This window comes from Mobula hypostoma, chromosome 3 (genome assembly GCF_963921235.1).
Source record: "Mobula hypostoma chromosome 3, sMobHyp1.1, whole genome shotgun sequence".
NCBI classification, from domain to species: Eukaryota; Metazoa; Chordata; class Chondrichthyes; order Myliobatiformes; family Myliobatidae; genus Mobula; species Mobula hypostoma.
Window position 1 is genome coordinate 217,589,592 of NC_086099.1, and position 16,023 is coordinate 217,605,614.

At 48.6% G+C, this 16,023-nt stretch overlaps 1 protein-coding gene across 1 annotated transcript in view; it reads right to left on the reverse strand.

Moving 5' to 3' along the window:
- Positions 1-16,023, reverse strand: part of LOC134344531 (uncharacterized) — a 103,159-nt gene that overhangs the window by 19,963 nt on the left and 67,173 nt on the right. Inside the window, exons 4-5 of the mRNA XM_063044494.1 lie at positions 5,356-5,599; positions 5,157-5,245 (exon numbers count right to left, since the gene is read on the reverse strand). Coding sequence (XP_062900564.1) covers positions 5,157-5,245; positions 5,356-5,599 — 333 coding nt within the window. The remainder of the gene's footprint in view (positions 1-5,156; positions 5,246-5,355; positions 5,600-16,023) is intronic.

A 16,023-nucleotide genomic window follows, 5' to 3' on the forward strand; every position in this document is an offset into this window, starting at 1 on the left:
TATTTTTGGGGAAAAGAAGTTGTGTAAGGAATCTGACAAGACCCTCGTCAAGCACAGAATGCAGACGTGTCTTGTGCGGTACTATTCCCCAGCCGCAAGCTTTGTGAAAAATGGTCGGCCGTTAACTCCAGCAGTCCCAGTCTTTGAAAGGATTATGATTTGATTTTACACACAGGGTTAACGTAGGACATAGAACAGTACAGATCCTTCAGCCCATGATGTTGTGCTGACCTTTTAGCCTACTCCAAGATCAATCTAACCCTTCCCTCCCACAGAGCCCTCCATTTTTCTATCATACATGTGCCAATCTATAAGTCTCTTAAATGTCCCTAATGTATCTGTGCCTACCACCACCCCTGGCAACGTGTACCACGCACCCACCACTCTGTGTGTAAGAAACCTACCTCTGACATCCGCCCTATTCTTTCCTCCAAATAGGCAGATGGAGGATGGGGGCGGTAAATGTTGCAGTACTTAAAGTTTTTTTTCCTCCTCTCTATTTCCCCCACCCACCCTGCTGCCTCCCACCTGTCAAGCCCTCTCCCCGCCTCACTCTGCAGGCAATGGAAGCCGCATTGCACAAGGAGGAACAGCAGTTTGTGTTCCGGGAATCTCCCAGTGCGCTTCACCAGCCGGGTCAGGAAACATCGACCGCACCACGGAATGCCGAGTTGCCCCGGGAACTGATCCGGAGCCACAAGTCTACGGTGTCTCGAGAGGTCCAAGTGGAGTGTCCGAAGGTCCTCATGCAGAAGAGGTGTGAGGAGCAGCTAATGGAAAGTGCGTAACGTGAACGTGTGCTAACGACTTGCACTTACCTGTTCTGGGGGTTAGATGGTGGGAATGTCTGCGATTTCCTCAGCGGCTGATCACATTCTTCCCCGTTTCAGCACTGCTGTTAAATTCCCGCCTGACAGAAGATTTGGGAAACGCGTGGCGACAGATTGAACTTCTGCGTGATCGTCTGAGGCAGAATGAGGTAAAGAGCGCATTCTCCGAGGAGCAGTGCGGAGGGGGGGAGGAGGAGTCGAGGGCAGCACTGTGGACAAAATATACAATCATAAAAACGCAAAGTGCAGGGAGTTCGTCACAGTGAAGGAGCAGCAGATGAGATTAGAGGCTGTGCAATTAGTGTCATGGACCGGTCCGTGAAGTCCGCATTCCGGTTCACAGTCTAGTTCGTGGACTCAGGACTCCGGGTCTTCCAGCTGTCCCTCCTTTGGTTGAGTTAATCATAGGCACCTGATTCCCATCTCTAGGCTTGGAATATAAGTAGCCTTGGGGTTGAGTGTGTGTGGCTGGTCAGTCCCCCTTGGAGCAATCTGCTGATGGAAGGCTAGTGAAACCATTTGTGATCTCTAGGCCTGGTTGGAGGACAACTGCTTCGTGGAGCCTTGTTGCCACTCCTTGGAGTAGTTATTGTGGTATGGATTTGGCTGTTTCTGTAGCCAGACAAGATTGCTGGCTGCCCCGAGACTCAGAGCCACCCTGGATTGAGCTCCTTGCCTCTGTTAGGTAAGCCAGGTTGTAATTGCTGTTATCCTGTGGTTTGTTCTGTCCCTTCCTGTCCCTTGCCTCTGTTGGGTAAGTAGGCTGTTTGCTGTTACCCTGTGGTTGGGTCTGTTCCTCCCTGTCCTTGCCTTGGTGGGGTGAAGTTCTGCATCCTGCCCAAGCCAAGCTCCAAGAACCCAAGCCTCGAGGATCCCAAACCAAGCTCCAAGAACCCAAGCCTCGAGGATCCCAAACCAAGCTCCAAGAACCCAAGCCTCGAGGATCCCAAACCAAGCTCCAAGAACCCAAGCCTCGAGGATCCCAAACCAAGCTCCAAGAACCCAAGCCTCGAGGATCCCAAACCAAGCTCCAAGAACCCAAGCCTCGAGGATCCCAGCCTCCATCCCTCAAGTCCACGACCCTGGCCTACAGCCAAGCTCAAGACCCAAGACCCCGGCCTGCAGTCAAGCCTCAAGACCCAAGACCCCGGCCTGCAGTCAAGCCTCAAGACCCAAGACCCCGGCCTGCAGTCAAGCCTCAAGACCCAAGACCCCGGCCTGCAGTCAAGCCTCAAGACCCAAGACCCCGGCCTGCAGTCAAGCCTCAAGACCCAAGACCCCGGCCTGCAGTCAAGCCTCAAGACCCAAGACCCCGGCCTGCAGTCAAGCCTCAAGAGCAAAGACCCCAGCCTGCAGTCAAGCCTCAAGAGCAAAGACCCCAGCCTGTCTCCAAGCTCAGGCCCCTAGACCCCAGCCACATCCTGTCCTTGAGCCATGTCATGTCCTTGCCTGGTTCTGGGGTCTGAGCCCGAGGCAAGACCCAGGTTCTGGGTCCTTGTCCAGTCTTGGGCTTGGAGTCGAAGCCTTGCCTCCTAGTACATGGTTTCTAGTCCTGGTCCCATTTTCCCTAACTCAAGTCTGCGTTCTTGTCCCTGCTCCTGGTCTGAATCCTGTCACATCCCTACTCAAGTCAAGTCCTGTTCAGTGTATGTGTCTTGCATTTGGGTCCATTCCCAGCCCCCCACTGTGACAATTAGCAGTTTGAATGTGTACGGTGTCACAGGAACCAGCAATGGCAGTGGTGGAATACAGATGCACTCGGGGTCATTGGAACTGGGGTTGGTGACAATACTGTACCTGGTCTGGATGCATCCGGAACTGTCAGAGCCAGCGATAGAGTTGGTGAAATCCATAATTGGGGGCATCTGATTCTGAAATCAGGTCGGAGCGGGAGTTAGTGGGATCGCTGTCTGGGGGTGTCAATGCCGTTGGAACCCAGTGTCCAGGGTTGCCTTTTTGTACTTTATGGTTTTTATCATTATGTATTGCAATGTTCTCCTGCCACAAATCAACAGATTTCATGGGATGGGATTACAGGTAATATTAAACCTGATTCGGACTCTGAGCTAGGTAGATATCTATTTATCTACCTCCCTCCCTTTCTGCCCCGGTCCACACACCCCTCCCATCAGATTCCTTCCTCGTCATCCCTTTGTCCTTTCCACCTATCGCTTTCCAGATTGTCCTCCTTCCCCTCCCCCACAGTCTTATTCCAGCTTCTTCCCCCTTCCTTCCCAGTCCTGAAGAAGGATCTCGGCCAGAAATGTCGGCTGTTTGTTCATTGCCACGGATGCTGCCGGAACAGCTGAGTTCCTCCTGCACTTTGTGTGTTTGTCTCTGCATTTGCAGCTGTGGTTAAAAGCACCTTGTTAATGAGAGAGGTCGGAGGAGAATGGCCAGACTGGTTCAAGCTGACAGGAAGGCGACAGTAACTCAAATAATCATGATTATAACAACGGTGTGCAGAAGAGCGTCTCTGAATGGATATCACATTAAACCTTGAAGTGGATGGGCTACAAGAGCAGAAGACTGCACTGATCGGTTTATTACTGTCAAGTGTACTGAGGTCCTGTGTACCATCTGAAGCAGGGATTCCCAACCATTTTTATGTCATAGACCCCAACCATTAACTGAAGGGTCCGTCGACCCCAGCTTGGGAACCCCTGATCTAGACAGATCTCATGCCATATTAATACGGTAAAAATAAAACAGAATAGAGTGTTGCATTTACTGAGAAAGTGCAGTAACAATGCAGATAAAGTGCAAGGCCATGGCGAAATACACCAAAAGATCCAGAGACCATCTGTGCATGGAGGTTTATGTCTATACCTCCTACAGCCTCAGTAAAGAAGCCAGCATAACTAAAGACCCTGCCCAACCTGGACATTTATCCCTTCTCCCCTCTCCCATAGGGCAGAAAATACAAAGGTCTGAAGGCAGGTGTCCTCACTCTCAACAACAGCTTCTAACCCGCTGATTTAAGTCTCAAGAACTGTCCTCTTTGGACTGTTGGCCTCACTGTCTACATCGTTATGATGTTGAACTTTATCGTTTACATGCTCTGCACTTTATTCTGCATTGTTATTGCTTTGCCTTGTTCTGTCTCAATGCACTGTGTAAAGATCTGATCTGTATGAACGTTATGCAAGAGAAGCTTTTCACTGTACCATGGTACATGTGACAAGAATAAACCAATACTAACACAATAAGCAGATGCTGAACTACAGAGCAAGAGCTGGAATGTAGGAAACGCTCTTCCACACTCAGACACACGAGAGGCTGCAGGTGCAGATGCTGGAATATGGAGCAACAACCAAGTTACTGGAAGAACTCATTGGGCCAGGCATCAGCTGTGGAGGGAGTGGACTAAAGAGAATTACAGAGGCATGAGAGGTAAACTGGCCAAATTTGTTTGGAAAGGAACACGAGCAGGGATGATGGCAGAACACCAATGAGGACATATGAGGAGTGTTTGATCGTTCTGGGCTGTACTTGCTGGAGTTTAGAAAAATGAGGAGGGAATCTCATTGAAAGGCCTAGGTAGATTGGACGTCGAGAGGATGATTCCTAATTGCCACCGGTGGCTGTGCAGGCCAAGTCATTGGGTATATTTAAAGCAGAGAGTGATAGGCTCTGGATTAGACAGGGTGTTAAAGATAACGGGGAGAAGGCAGGAGAATGGGGTTGAGAGGGATAATAAATCAGCCATGATGGAATGGTGGAGCAGACTGAGTTGAGTGAAGTTATCTCATCTGGTTCAAGAGCCTGATGTCTGAGGGGTAATAACTGTTCCTGAACCTGGTGGTGTGAGTCCTGAGGCTCTCGTACCTTCTTCCTGATGGCAGGAACGAGAAGAGAGCATAACCTGGGTGGTGGGGGAGCCTTCCTGCAACAATGCTTCATGTAGATGTGCTCAATGGCGTGGAGGGCTTTACAATGATGGAACAAGAGCTGAAATGTAGGCAAAGCTCGTACAAAGCTGGAGACATGAGATTCTATAGATGCTGGAATCTGGAGCAACAATCGAGTTGCTGAAGGAACTCATCAGGTCAGGCAGCGTCTATGGAGGGAAATGGATACTCAACGTTTTGGGTAGAGACCCTTCGCCTGGACTGAAAGATCTATAGAGAGGAGATAGAGGTCATCCATTTTCCTCCACTGAAGCTGCTTTAGCCCTGAGTTCCTCTAGCATCTCATCTGCTGCTCCTTCACTGTGACGAACTCCCTGCACTTTGCGTTTTTATGATTGTATATTTTGTCCACAGTGCTGCCCTCGACTCCTCCTCCCCCCCCTCCGCACTGCTCCTCGGAGAATGCGCTCTTTACCTCATTCTGCCTCAGACGATCACGCAGAAGTTCAATCTGTCGCCACGCGTTTCCCAAATCTTCTGTCAGGCGGGAATTTAACAGCAGTGCTGAAACGGGGAAGAATGTGATCAGCCGCTGAGGAAATCGCAGACATTCCCACCATCTAACCCCCAGAACAGGTAAGTGCAAGTCGTTAGCACACGTTCACGTTACGCACTTTCCATTAGCTGCTCCTCACACCTCTTCTGCATGAGGACCTTCGGACACTCCACTTGGACCTCTCGAGACACCGTAGACTTGTGGCTCCGGATCAGTTCCCGGGGCAACTCGGCATTCCGTGGTGCGGTCGATGTTTCCTGACCCGGCTGGTGAAGCGCACTGGGAGATTCCCGGAACACAAACTGCTGTTCCTCCTTGTGCAATGCGGCTTCCATTGCCTGCAGAGTGAGGCGGGGAGAGGGCTTGACAGGTGGGAGGCAGCAGGGTGGGTGGGGGAAATAGAGAGGAGGAAAAAAAACTTTAAGTACTGCAACATTTACCGCCCCCATCCTCCATCTGCCTATTTGGAGGAAAGAATAGGGCGGATGTCAGAGGTAGGTTTCTTACACACAGAGTGGTGGGTGCGTGGTACACGTTGCCAGGGGTGGTGGTAGGCACAGATACATTAGGGACATTTAAGAGACTTATAGATTGGCACATGTATGATAGAAAAATGGAGGGCTCTGTGGGAGGGAAGGGTTAGATTGATCTTGGAGTAGGCTAAAAGGTCAGCACAACATCATGGGCTGAAGGATCTGTACTGTTCTATGTCCTACGTTAACCCTGTGTGTAAAATCAAATCATAATCCTTTCAAAGACTGGGACTGCTGGAGTTAACGGCCGACCATTTTTCACAAAGCTTGCGGCTGGGGAATAGTACCGCACAAGACACGTCTGCATTCTGTGCTTGACGAGGGTCTTGTCAGATTCCTTACACAACTTCTTTTCCCCAAAAATATACTTTATTCAGAAATATCACAAAATAAAGCTATTTACAAACAAAACTATTCGTTGACTCTGAGTCCTTATTCAATAAATAAATAAAGTTATTTACAATAAATCATGCGTTGACTCTCAGGCCTTATTCAAAATAAAGATGTTTACAATAAATCATTCGTTGACTCTCAAACCTTAGTCAAGAATAAAAACTATTTACAATAAAAACTAGGCGTTGACTCTCATTCCTTTCCACATTTCCAGCCACTCCTGGGTCACCATGTTGATTCATCTATCCACACTGCTGATGAGGGGTATACTCCTCTCCACCCGACCCCTCCCACTCCCGTGGGTGACGAACCCTAAACCATGGTCCTTCCCCAACGGGCCTTCGCGATGGCTGCACCAAGTTTGAGTGTATTCCTCAGCACGTCCTCCTGCAGCCGAGAATGTGCCAGTCGGCAGCATTCTCCCACGGACATCTCCATGTGCTGGCTGACCATCAAGTTTCGGGCTGAACAAAGAGCGTCCTTCACCGAGCTGATGATCTGCCAGCAGCACCGGATGTTGGTCTCTGTGTGCGTCCCCGGGAACAGCCCGTAAATCAGGGAGTCCTCGGTTACGTAGCTGCTGGGGATGAATCTCAACTCAGTCCCTTCCATCCTCCTCCACACCTTCTTCGCGAACCCACAGCGTGGAAAAAGGTGAGTCACTGACTCCGCCTCACCGCAGTCTTCCCGTGGGCAGCGGGGTGTGGAGATGACATTCCGGGCGTACAGGAGGGATCTGACTGGGAGGGCCCCTCTCACCGCCGGCCAGGCAAGGTCCTGGAGCCTGTTGGTGAGATCTGGCGATGAGGCATTTTGCCAGATGTACTGGATGGTCTGCTCAGGGAACCACCCCACTGTGTCCATCACGTCCTTCTCCTGAAGTGCCTGCAGGACATTACGTGCCAACCACTGCCTGATGGCCTTGTGGTCAGAGGCGTTCTCCCGGAAGAACTTTTCTACAAAGGACAGGTATGGCAGCAATGACCAGCTGACGGGGTGTTGCGCAGGAGTGGGGCCAGATCCATCCTTCGTAGCCAGGGTGACAGGTAGAACCTGGGCACATAGTGGTACTTTGTGCCCATCTGGGATCCACGCACAACCTGATGCAGCCACACACGAAGCTAGCCATCAGGGTGAGGGCAACATTGGGGATGTACTTGCTCCCATTGTCCAGGGACTTGTGCACAGCAGCCCGTCTGATCCGCTCCATCCTCAGTCCCCAGACAAATCTGAAGACTGCCAAGCTGCAGGAGCAGGGGATGGGCCACACCTGCGCCAAGTACAGCAGCCCTGAGAGCACCTCACACCTGATGACCAGGTTCTTGCCCGTTATCAACAGGGAGCACCCTCCCCACAGTCCCAGGTTCTGTTTCACCTTGGCAGTCCACTCCTGCCAGTTCTTGTTGCATGCCTCGGCCACTCCGAACCAGATCCCCAACACCTTCACGTGATCAGACCTGATGAAGGGGACACTGGATCGGTTGGGCCAATTGCTGAAGAGCATGGCTTCACTCTTCGTGTGCTTGACCCTGGCCCCCAACGCCAGCTCAAAATGTAAGCAGATGTCCATAAGTCTGCGAACTGACCTCTGAAAAGAGCAGAAGACGGTGACGTTGTCCATGTACAGGGAGGTTCTGACTTGTGTCCCTCCACTGCCTGGCAGCGTCACCCCTCTTATGCCCTCATCCCTCCTGATGGCTTCGGCAAAGGACTCAATGCAGAACACGAACAAGACAGGGGAGAGACAGCAGCCCTGCCTGACTCCAGACCTGATGGGGAAGCTGTCTGTTTCCTACCCGTTGACTTGGACTGCACTACGGATGTCTGTGTAGAGCAGTCTGATCCAATTCCGGATTCCCTCCCCAAAACTTCTTTTGTAAAAAGAGCGTTAGGCTGTCCGAGATCTTCCTGCCCAGTACAGCACAGGTTTGGTCCGGGTGGATCACCTGTCCCAGGGCAGACTTGACCCTGTTGGTGATAGCCTTGGACAGGATCTTGTAGTCCACATTCAGGAGAGAGATGGGCCTCCAATTCTTAATGTCCTCCCTTTCCCCCTTCCTCTTATAGATGAGGGTGATGATGCCCTTCCTCATGGACTCTGACATGCAGCCGGCCAGAAGCATAGCGTTGTACACTTCCAGCAGGTCAGGGCCCATCCAGTTCCACCGAGCCGAATACAACTCGACCAGCAGGCCGTCGCCTCCGGGAGATTCCTTATACATCTGTCACACCCGATTGTCAGGAGGGATTTTCCATTTGAATGCTGCTTCCGCCATGTCGGTCACTGACTAGCCCGTTTAAAAGCTGCAGCCGCTCTTTCCCATTGTTTGGCTTGTGCACCATGGCAACGGTTTCAGGTTCCGGGAGCCACAGGGGCATAAGAGCAGCTTGTACAGGAGGCTCACACTCTTTCCTACTTCTCTTCCCGGGGCCTGCTTCAGTCTGAAGTCGTGACCAGTGCTGAAAGACTATCGAGAAAGACAAAGGCAGGCCCTGCGTGTTGGTTCAGTTAAGTATTCACTTGAGATATGTTTAGTTTCTCAATTTTTAAATTGGGGAGAATTAACGAAGTACCCGTTAAGTTAAAGGGTAAGTGAATGTCCAGTATTGTAGTTTTGGATTGTTTAGAAGAACATTTATTTCGCCAGACGCCCAGTTTAGTGTTCAACTGTTCATTTTTAAATGAATAATTAATATGCCAATTTTAAATCTGTGCCTCTTCTTTCATTCATTAGCTCCTCGAACCTGCCTCCACGTAACAACGATCCTCAGTCCTGAAAACCCCCCTTTCATTTCACCTGTGCCCAAGTGTTAAAACACATGGTAAACAATTACAAGGGACCCTGCAAAACCCTCCCCAAATACCTGCTGATGATGTGTAGCCCTGGATACAGAAAGGCTTGGTATGGCAACTGCTCTGCACGCGACCACAAGAGACTGGAGAGTTGTGGACAAGGCTCAGCACAACACAGAAAACAGGCTCCCCTCCACCGACACCGTCCAAGGACAGAAGATACAAAAACAGCTCTTACCACTAGGCTAAAGGACAGGCTCTGCCCCACTAGCAGAAGAATCAGAATCAGGTTTAATATCACTGGCATGTGTCGTGAAATTTGTCGCTTTGCAACAGCAGTACAGCATAATATATGTAATAATAAAAAAAACTATAAATTACAATGAGAAATTATTTTTTGTAATTAAACTATATAAGTCATGCAAAAAGAGAGCAAAAAAAAATATTGAGGTAGTGTACACGTAGTTTCACCATTCAGAAATCTGAGAACAAGGAACGTTGAGTGTATGTCTTCAGACTCCTGTACCACCTCCCCGATGGTAGCAATGAGAAGAGCCCATGTCCTGAGTGATGGGGGTCCTTAACGATGGATGCAGCCTTTTCAGGACATCGCCTTCTGCGGATGTCCTCGATGCCGGGGTGGCTGGGGCCCATGATGGAGCTGGCTGAGTTTACAACCCTCTGCAGATTTTTCTGATCCTGTGCAGTTGCCCCTCCACACCAGACGGTGATGCAACCAGTCAGAATTCTCTCCACGTTACATCTGTAGAAATCTGCAGGAGTCTTTGGTGAAATATATCCAGTGTCACCCCGTGTTTGTAATTGCATCAGTATGTTGGCCCAGGATATACATTCAGAGACAGTGACATCCAGGAACTTGACACTGCTCACCCTTTCCACTACTGATCCCTCGATGAGGACTGGTGAGCGTGTTCCCTCAACTTCCCCTTCCTGAAGTCCACAATCAATTCATTGGTCTTACTGACGTTGAGTGCAAGGTTGCTGATGTGACACCGCTCAACCAGCTGATGTATCCCGCTCCTGTACATCTCCCCCTCGCCATCTGAATTCCTGCCATCAGCAGCTTAGCCACACAGTCATCGGTGTAGAGAGAGTAGAGTAGTGGGTTTAGCATGCATTCCTGAGGTGTGCCAGTGTCGAGTGTCAGCAAGGAGCTGACGTTATTTCAGGCCTCCCAGCGAGAAAACCAAGGATCCATTTGCAGAGGAGGTACAGAGGCCCAGGTTTGAGAGCATGTTGGTTGGTACAGAGGGTAAGATGGTGTTGAATGGTGACGTGGGTATTGTTATTGTCCAGGTGATCCTCGGCCGAATGGAGAGCCAGTGAGATTGCATCCCCTGTTGACCTATTGTGGCGACAGGCAAACTGCAGTAGGTCCAGGTCCTTGTTTGGTCAGAAGTTGATTCTGACCTTTAAAGCACTTCATCACAGTAAATGTGAGTGCCACTAGTTGCTGAGTAAGTTCACCCTATGTAATAGTGCCCTAGTTCAATAAATTCAATGCTATTATTCAACAGTACCTCGTACGATAAATTGGACTCGACCTCACAATCTACATCGTTATGATCTTGCACCCTACTGTTCACATGCACTGCACTTTCTCTACAACTGTTACACATTATTCTGCATTGTTATTCTTATATCTTGTTCTGTCTCAGTGAACTTTGTAATGAATCAATCTACATGAACAGATGCCAGACCAGCTTTTCACTGTACCTCGGTACATATGACAATAATAAACCAATTCCAATTCTGTTCTGCCGTGAAGTGAATTCACCTCCTCGTTCCCTTTCATAAGAAAAGTGATCAGGATAACCCTGGGAATTATAACCCTGTGAGTCATTCTTCAGCAGTGGACAAATTATTGGAGCGTATTTATGGGCATTTGGAGAAGCATAATCTGATTAGGGATAGTCAGCTGGCTTTGAGAGGGGCAGCTCATACCTCATGATCCTGATTGAATATCTTGAGGAAGCGACAAAGCACATTGATGAAGGTAGAGCAGTGGATGTGGTGTATCTGGATTTTAGTAAGGCATTTGATAAGGTTACATGAAGTTAGAAAGTTAGTGGCTATGGGATATAGGACAACTTGGCTGAGGATTCAGAATTGGATTGACCACAGAAGGCCAAGGGTGGAGGAGAATGGGAGTCAACTTGAGATAGAGGTGTACAAGGTGATAAGAGGCATAGATTGAGTGGACAGCCAGAGACTTTTCTCCAGCTTGGAAATGGCTAATACTGGGGTGGGGGGCATAACCTTAAGGTGACTAGAGGAAGGTATGGTGGATGTCAGAGGTAAGTTTTTTTCTTTTTTTTTATTAATATATACAGAGAGTGATGGGTGCGTGAAATGCCCCGCCAGAGGAATCCTAATAAAGTGGCCGTTGAGTGTACGTTCATGGTCTTCTGCTGCTGTAGTCCATCCACTTCAGGGTTCGACATGTCGCACATCCAGAGATTCTCTTCTACACACTACTGTTGTAACGTGTGCTTATTTGAGTTACTGCCTCCTTCCTGTCAGCATGAACCTGTCTGGCCATTCTCCTCTGACCTCTCTCATTAGTAGGGCATTTTAACCCACAGAATTGCCGCTCTCCATAAGATCAGGCCAGCTACAGCCCCCATTGTTAACACAGAGGGGCTCCAAGGACAAGCTAATAAACCAAGCAGGAGTCACAACAAGACAGGGGCAAAAGTGGGCTGCCAACTCGGCCATAGACCAGGCAGTGAGCTCCCTGCAATTGAGAGACACTATCGGCAACTCATGCCTGGGACGGCAGGGCCTCAGCTCAGCATACTTCCAACGATGGGGGAGGTGCAGTGCAAAGGGATAGGTGTGACATAGTCCAGGCAGAGGTACAGCACCGTGAGGATGAAAGGCAGTGGAGTTGGGTTCCAGGTCGCCTGGCAAAATAGAATCTTCCCAACTGCAAGATCGTTTGGGCAGAGCTCTGGAGATTGGAGCCCTTCCACAGTTCTTTCCTTTTGTGGTCCATGTATGACACTCTCCCTACACCATCACAGCTGCACACATGGGTGCTGAGAGAGGACCTTAACCCTTAACTGCAAGCTTTGTGGTCAGCTGGGTTCACTGCCACACACACTGTCAGGATGCAAAACAGCTTTAACACAAGGACACTCTAGATGGCACCACGACAAGGTCCTGCTGTCCTTTGCTGACACGTTGGAGCAGGAGAGCTGTAAAAAGAGACCAGCTGGCAGAGAGGCAAACAGGGCAGCCATTTTCATCAAGGAGAGGGCCACGACAGTCGTATCAAAGAGGCCTAAATCCAATCTGCTGCAAACTGCCAAATCATGGGAGATGAGGGTCGACGTGGGGAGGAGGCTGCTGTTCCCAGAGGTGATACAAACCACACTTTGACAAAGGTGGCAAAGTGTAGAGTTGTGTTCACACTGAGGGGCTCTAATGACAAACTAATAAACAAAACAGGAGTCACAACAATGTTGGGTTAAAAGTGGGCCGCCAACTCGGCCATAGACCAAGTAGTGGTCCATTAAAGACTAGAAAATCATCCTGGTGGAGCTCACAATACCATGGAAGGAAGGATGCAAACAGGCTCACGAAAGGAAGGCCCTGAAGTACCAGTCCTTAGTCCGGGAGTGCAGGGACAAAGGATGGCAGACGTGGCTATTCCCAGTGAAAGTCGGCTGTAGAGGGTTTCAGGCAAGGTCGGCGTGGAGGTTGCGGTCTATGCTGGGACTCGATAAAAAGAGCAAGAACCAAGCAGATGGGGGAGGAAGCCGAAAGAGCCTCGTGCTGGATATGGAGTTGGCGAGAGGAGTTGAGCTGGATGTCAGGAGCAGATGGGCAGTGACTTGGCCACCACTGCTGACCCACCAACTGGAGAGTGTAGTGGTTAAGGGTCAAAACACTCTCTGAAGGTTGGGCACCACCTGACGACAACTGGCTCCTGGCCAAAGGCTACGGTTACCTCATCAGGTAACTGAAGAGAGCACCCCAGTGTATGATGCAAACAGATAACACTAATATTGGCGGTACAGCGGACATTAAGGAAGATTATCTAAAATTACAATTGGATCTTGATCTACTGAGCAGATAGAGTTTAATTCAGATAAATGAAAGGTTTTGCATTTCGGTGAGACAAACCAAGGCAGGGCTTACACAGTAAATGGTAGAGCTCTGAGAAGTGTTGTAGAACAGAGAGACCCAGGGGTGCAGTTTGTTGAAAGTGGGAAAACAGGTAGACAGGGTGGTGAAGAAACTATTTGGCACACTCAGTCAAGATGCTGAGTGCATAATGTTAGGGTTGTACCAGACACTGATGAGGCCATGTCTGGAATTCTGTGTATAGTTCTGGTTACTTAGCTATAGAAAGGATGTCATTAAATTGGAAAGGATTAAAAAGGATTCATGGGAGTATAAGCAGAACTGGAGAGGCTGGAGAGGCTGGGATTTTTCTCCCTGGAGAGTAGGAGGCTGAGGAGTGATTGTACAGAGTCATGATAGTCAAAAATAAAGTGAATGGCCACGGCGTTTTCCCCAGTCCTAAAGTAAAGAACTTAAGTTTAAAGTAAGAGGGAAAAGGATTTTAAAAAGACCTGAGGGCAAGTCTTTCCCACACAGAGGGTGGTGGGTATATGGTATGAGCTGCCAGAGGAAGTGTCAGAGGTGGTCACAGCTACAGTGTTTAAAAGACATTTAGACAGATTCGAAGTTCAAAATAAATTTATTATCAAGGTCCTAGAAGGGCCGAGATGGCCTGTTTCCGTGCCATAATTGTTATATGGTTATATGTTACCATACTGTATACAACTCTGAGATTCATTTTCTTGCGGGCATTCATAGTAGAATAAAGAATACAATCAAATCAATGAAAAACTACACACAAAGATTGACAACCAATGTGCAAAAGACAAACTATGAAAATACAAAATAAAACTAATAATAATAATTAATAAGTTAAAAAGTAATACTGAGAACTTGAGTTGTTGAGTCTTTGAAAGTGAGACTGTAGGTTGTGGATCAGTTCAGTGTTGAGGTGAGTGAAGTTATCCACACCGGTTCAGGAGCCTGATGGTTGTAGGGTAATGACTGATGCTGAACCTGGCAGTGTGGGACTTAAGGCTCCTGTACTTCCTTCCATGTACGTGGTTGTTTCCTGAACATGAAAAGAAAATTTAGAAGGATATGGGCCAGATGGGATGACCTTAGATGGTCCTCTTGGTGGACGTGGATGAGTTGGCAGAAGGGCCAATTTTCCATGCTGCATCGTCCTTACGTCCCCAAGTTCTGAGCAATCAGGATTTCCAAACAATCATGTGGGAGTTTTACATAAATAAACCAAATTAAAGCCAATGCACTAGATTACTTACTGAATTACTAAATCCAGGAGGTGGTGATCAGGGTGGCAAATAGTTGATTCCACAAGCTATGCAGTTGAATCGAGGTTCTTTAACAATACATGCCAACGAGCGTGTTATTTGGTAACGAGATGGGTGAGGCTGAACTTTAAAAAATACAACTGGTTCTTGTATTAAGAAAAAAAGTTGGCACCTCTTCAGGGACAGCCTGTTTTGTTGAAATCCTTCAGCTGCCTAATCTGCTATGCCATCGCCATTTACAGCTAATTGTGCCCCGTGAAGCATATCTTATTTGTTATTAATATAAAGCCCCAAACCAGAGCCCTGTCTGGGATCAGCGACACTATCCATACCAAATCAGCAGCAGGAACCAGCGTAACGAGGTGCCAATCTTGCCTTTGTGGGTAGGATTTGTTCTTGGCTGGAGGGCTGAGGGTTTGAGTCTTGTTCCAGACAGCCCTGTTACTTAGCCAAACAGACCTCTTCAGAAATGAGGGAGATCTGCACCATTGAAGTTACCTTGGCCATTGGATTAAACGCCGAACATGGTGCCCCCTCCTCCCCAACCCTTAGCTACATGAATCGACAAGACCGGAGTTCAAGGCCGAGCGGTCAGGATCCTGTGATCGTCAAGTCTGGAGAATGAGGTCGAGTGGTCAGAGTCCCATCATTGTCAAGAAGGGTCTCGGCCCAAAACGTCAACTTTTGGATTTCCAGCATCTGCAGATTTTGTCTTGTTTTATGAACTGAAGGGCCTGTTTCTGTGCTGTGGTGTTATCTGACTCTGTGGCCAATTACTCCAATTAGTCTACGTGGAAGGTGTTGGTAGTAATGCTGTTAAATGGCACCAAGCTTCTAAAAGCCTGCTCACTAAAGCCTGGTTTGGGATTTGCTCAACACTCAACACCAGAGTTCAGACACAGTCCTAGTCGAAACGAGGACCGAAGAACTGAATGGTAGAAGTAAGGTGTGAGTGACCATTCTCGACCTCAAGGCAATATCTCGCCAAGGGTAGACTCAAGGAACCTGGGTGAAGCTCAAGTCAATGATCTCAGGTCAGTGATCGTGGGTGGCAGAACACTCCAAAGGCTGGAATCATATAGATTCATAGAGTCAGAAGACTACAGCACAGAAATAGGCCCTTCGGCCCGTCTAGGCCTTGCAGGAATATTAATCTGCCTAATCCCGTTGACCAGCACCCAGACCATACCCTTCCCATCCATGTACCTATTCAAATTTCTCTTTAATATTGCAGTCAAACCACATCCACCACTTGTGCTGACAGCTCGTTCCACGCAAAGTTCCCCCTCGTGTTCCCTCCCCTTAAATATTTCACCTTTCACCCTTAACCCATGACCTCCAGTTAGTTTAACCAGTTTAACATTATATGCACTATTACTTCAAACCCTGACTATGAAAGAACACACTGCAGGTTTCCATGGAAACAGCAACACACACAGTCAATCTGTTCTCCCAACCGGGAAAGGCAAAATAATTTCAGGGAGTAATAAGGAGGAATTTATTTTGCCAGAGGGTGGAGAACTTGTGGATTTCAATGCCACAAATGGCCAGGGAGATTATCAAGTAAATGGGTATATTTAAAGCAGAGGTTGATAGGTTCTTCATTTAATAAGAGTGTCAAAGTTTACAGGGAGAAGACAGGAGAATGGGGCGGAGAGGGATCATAAGTCAGCCATGAT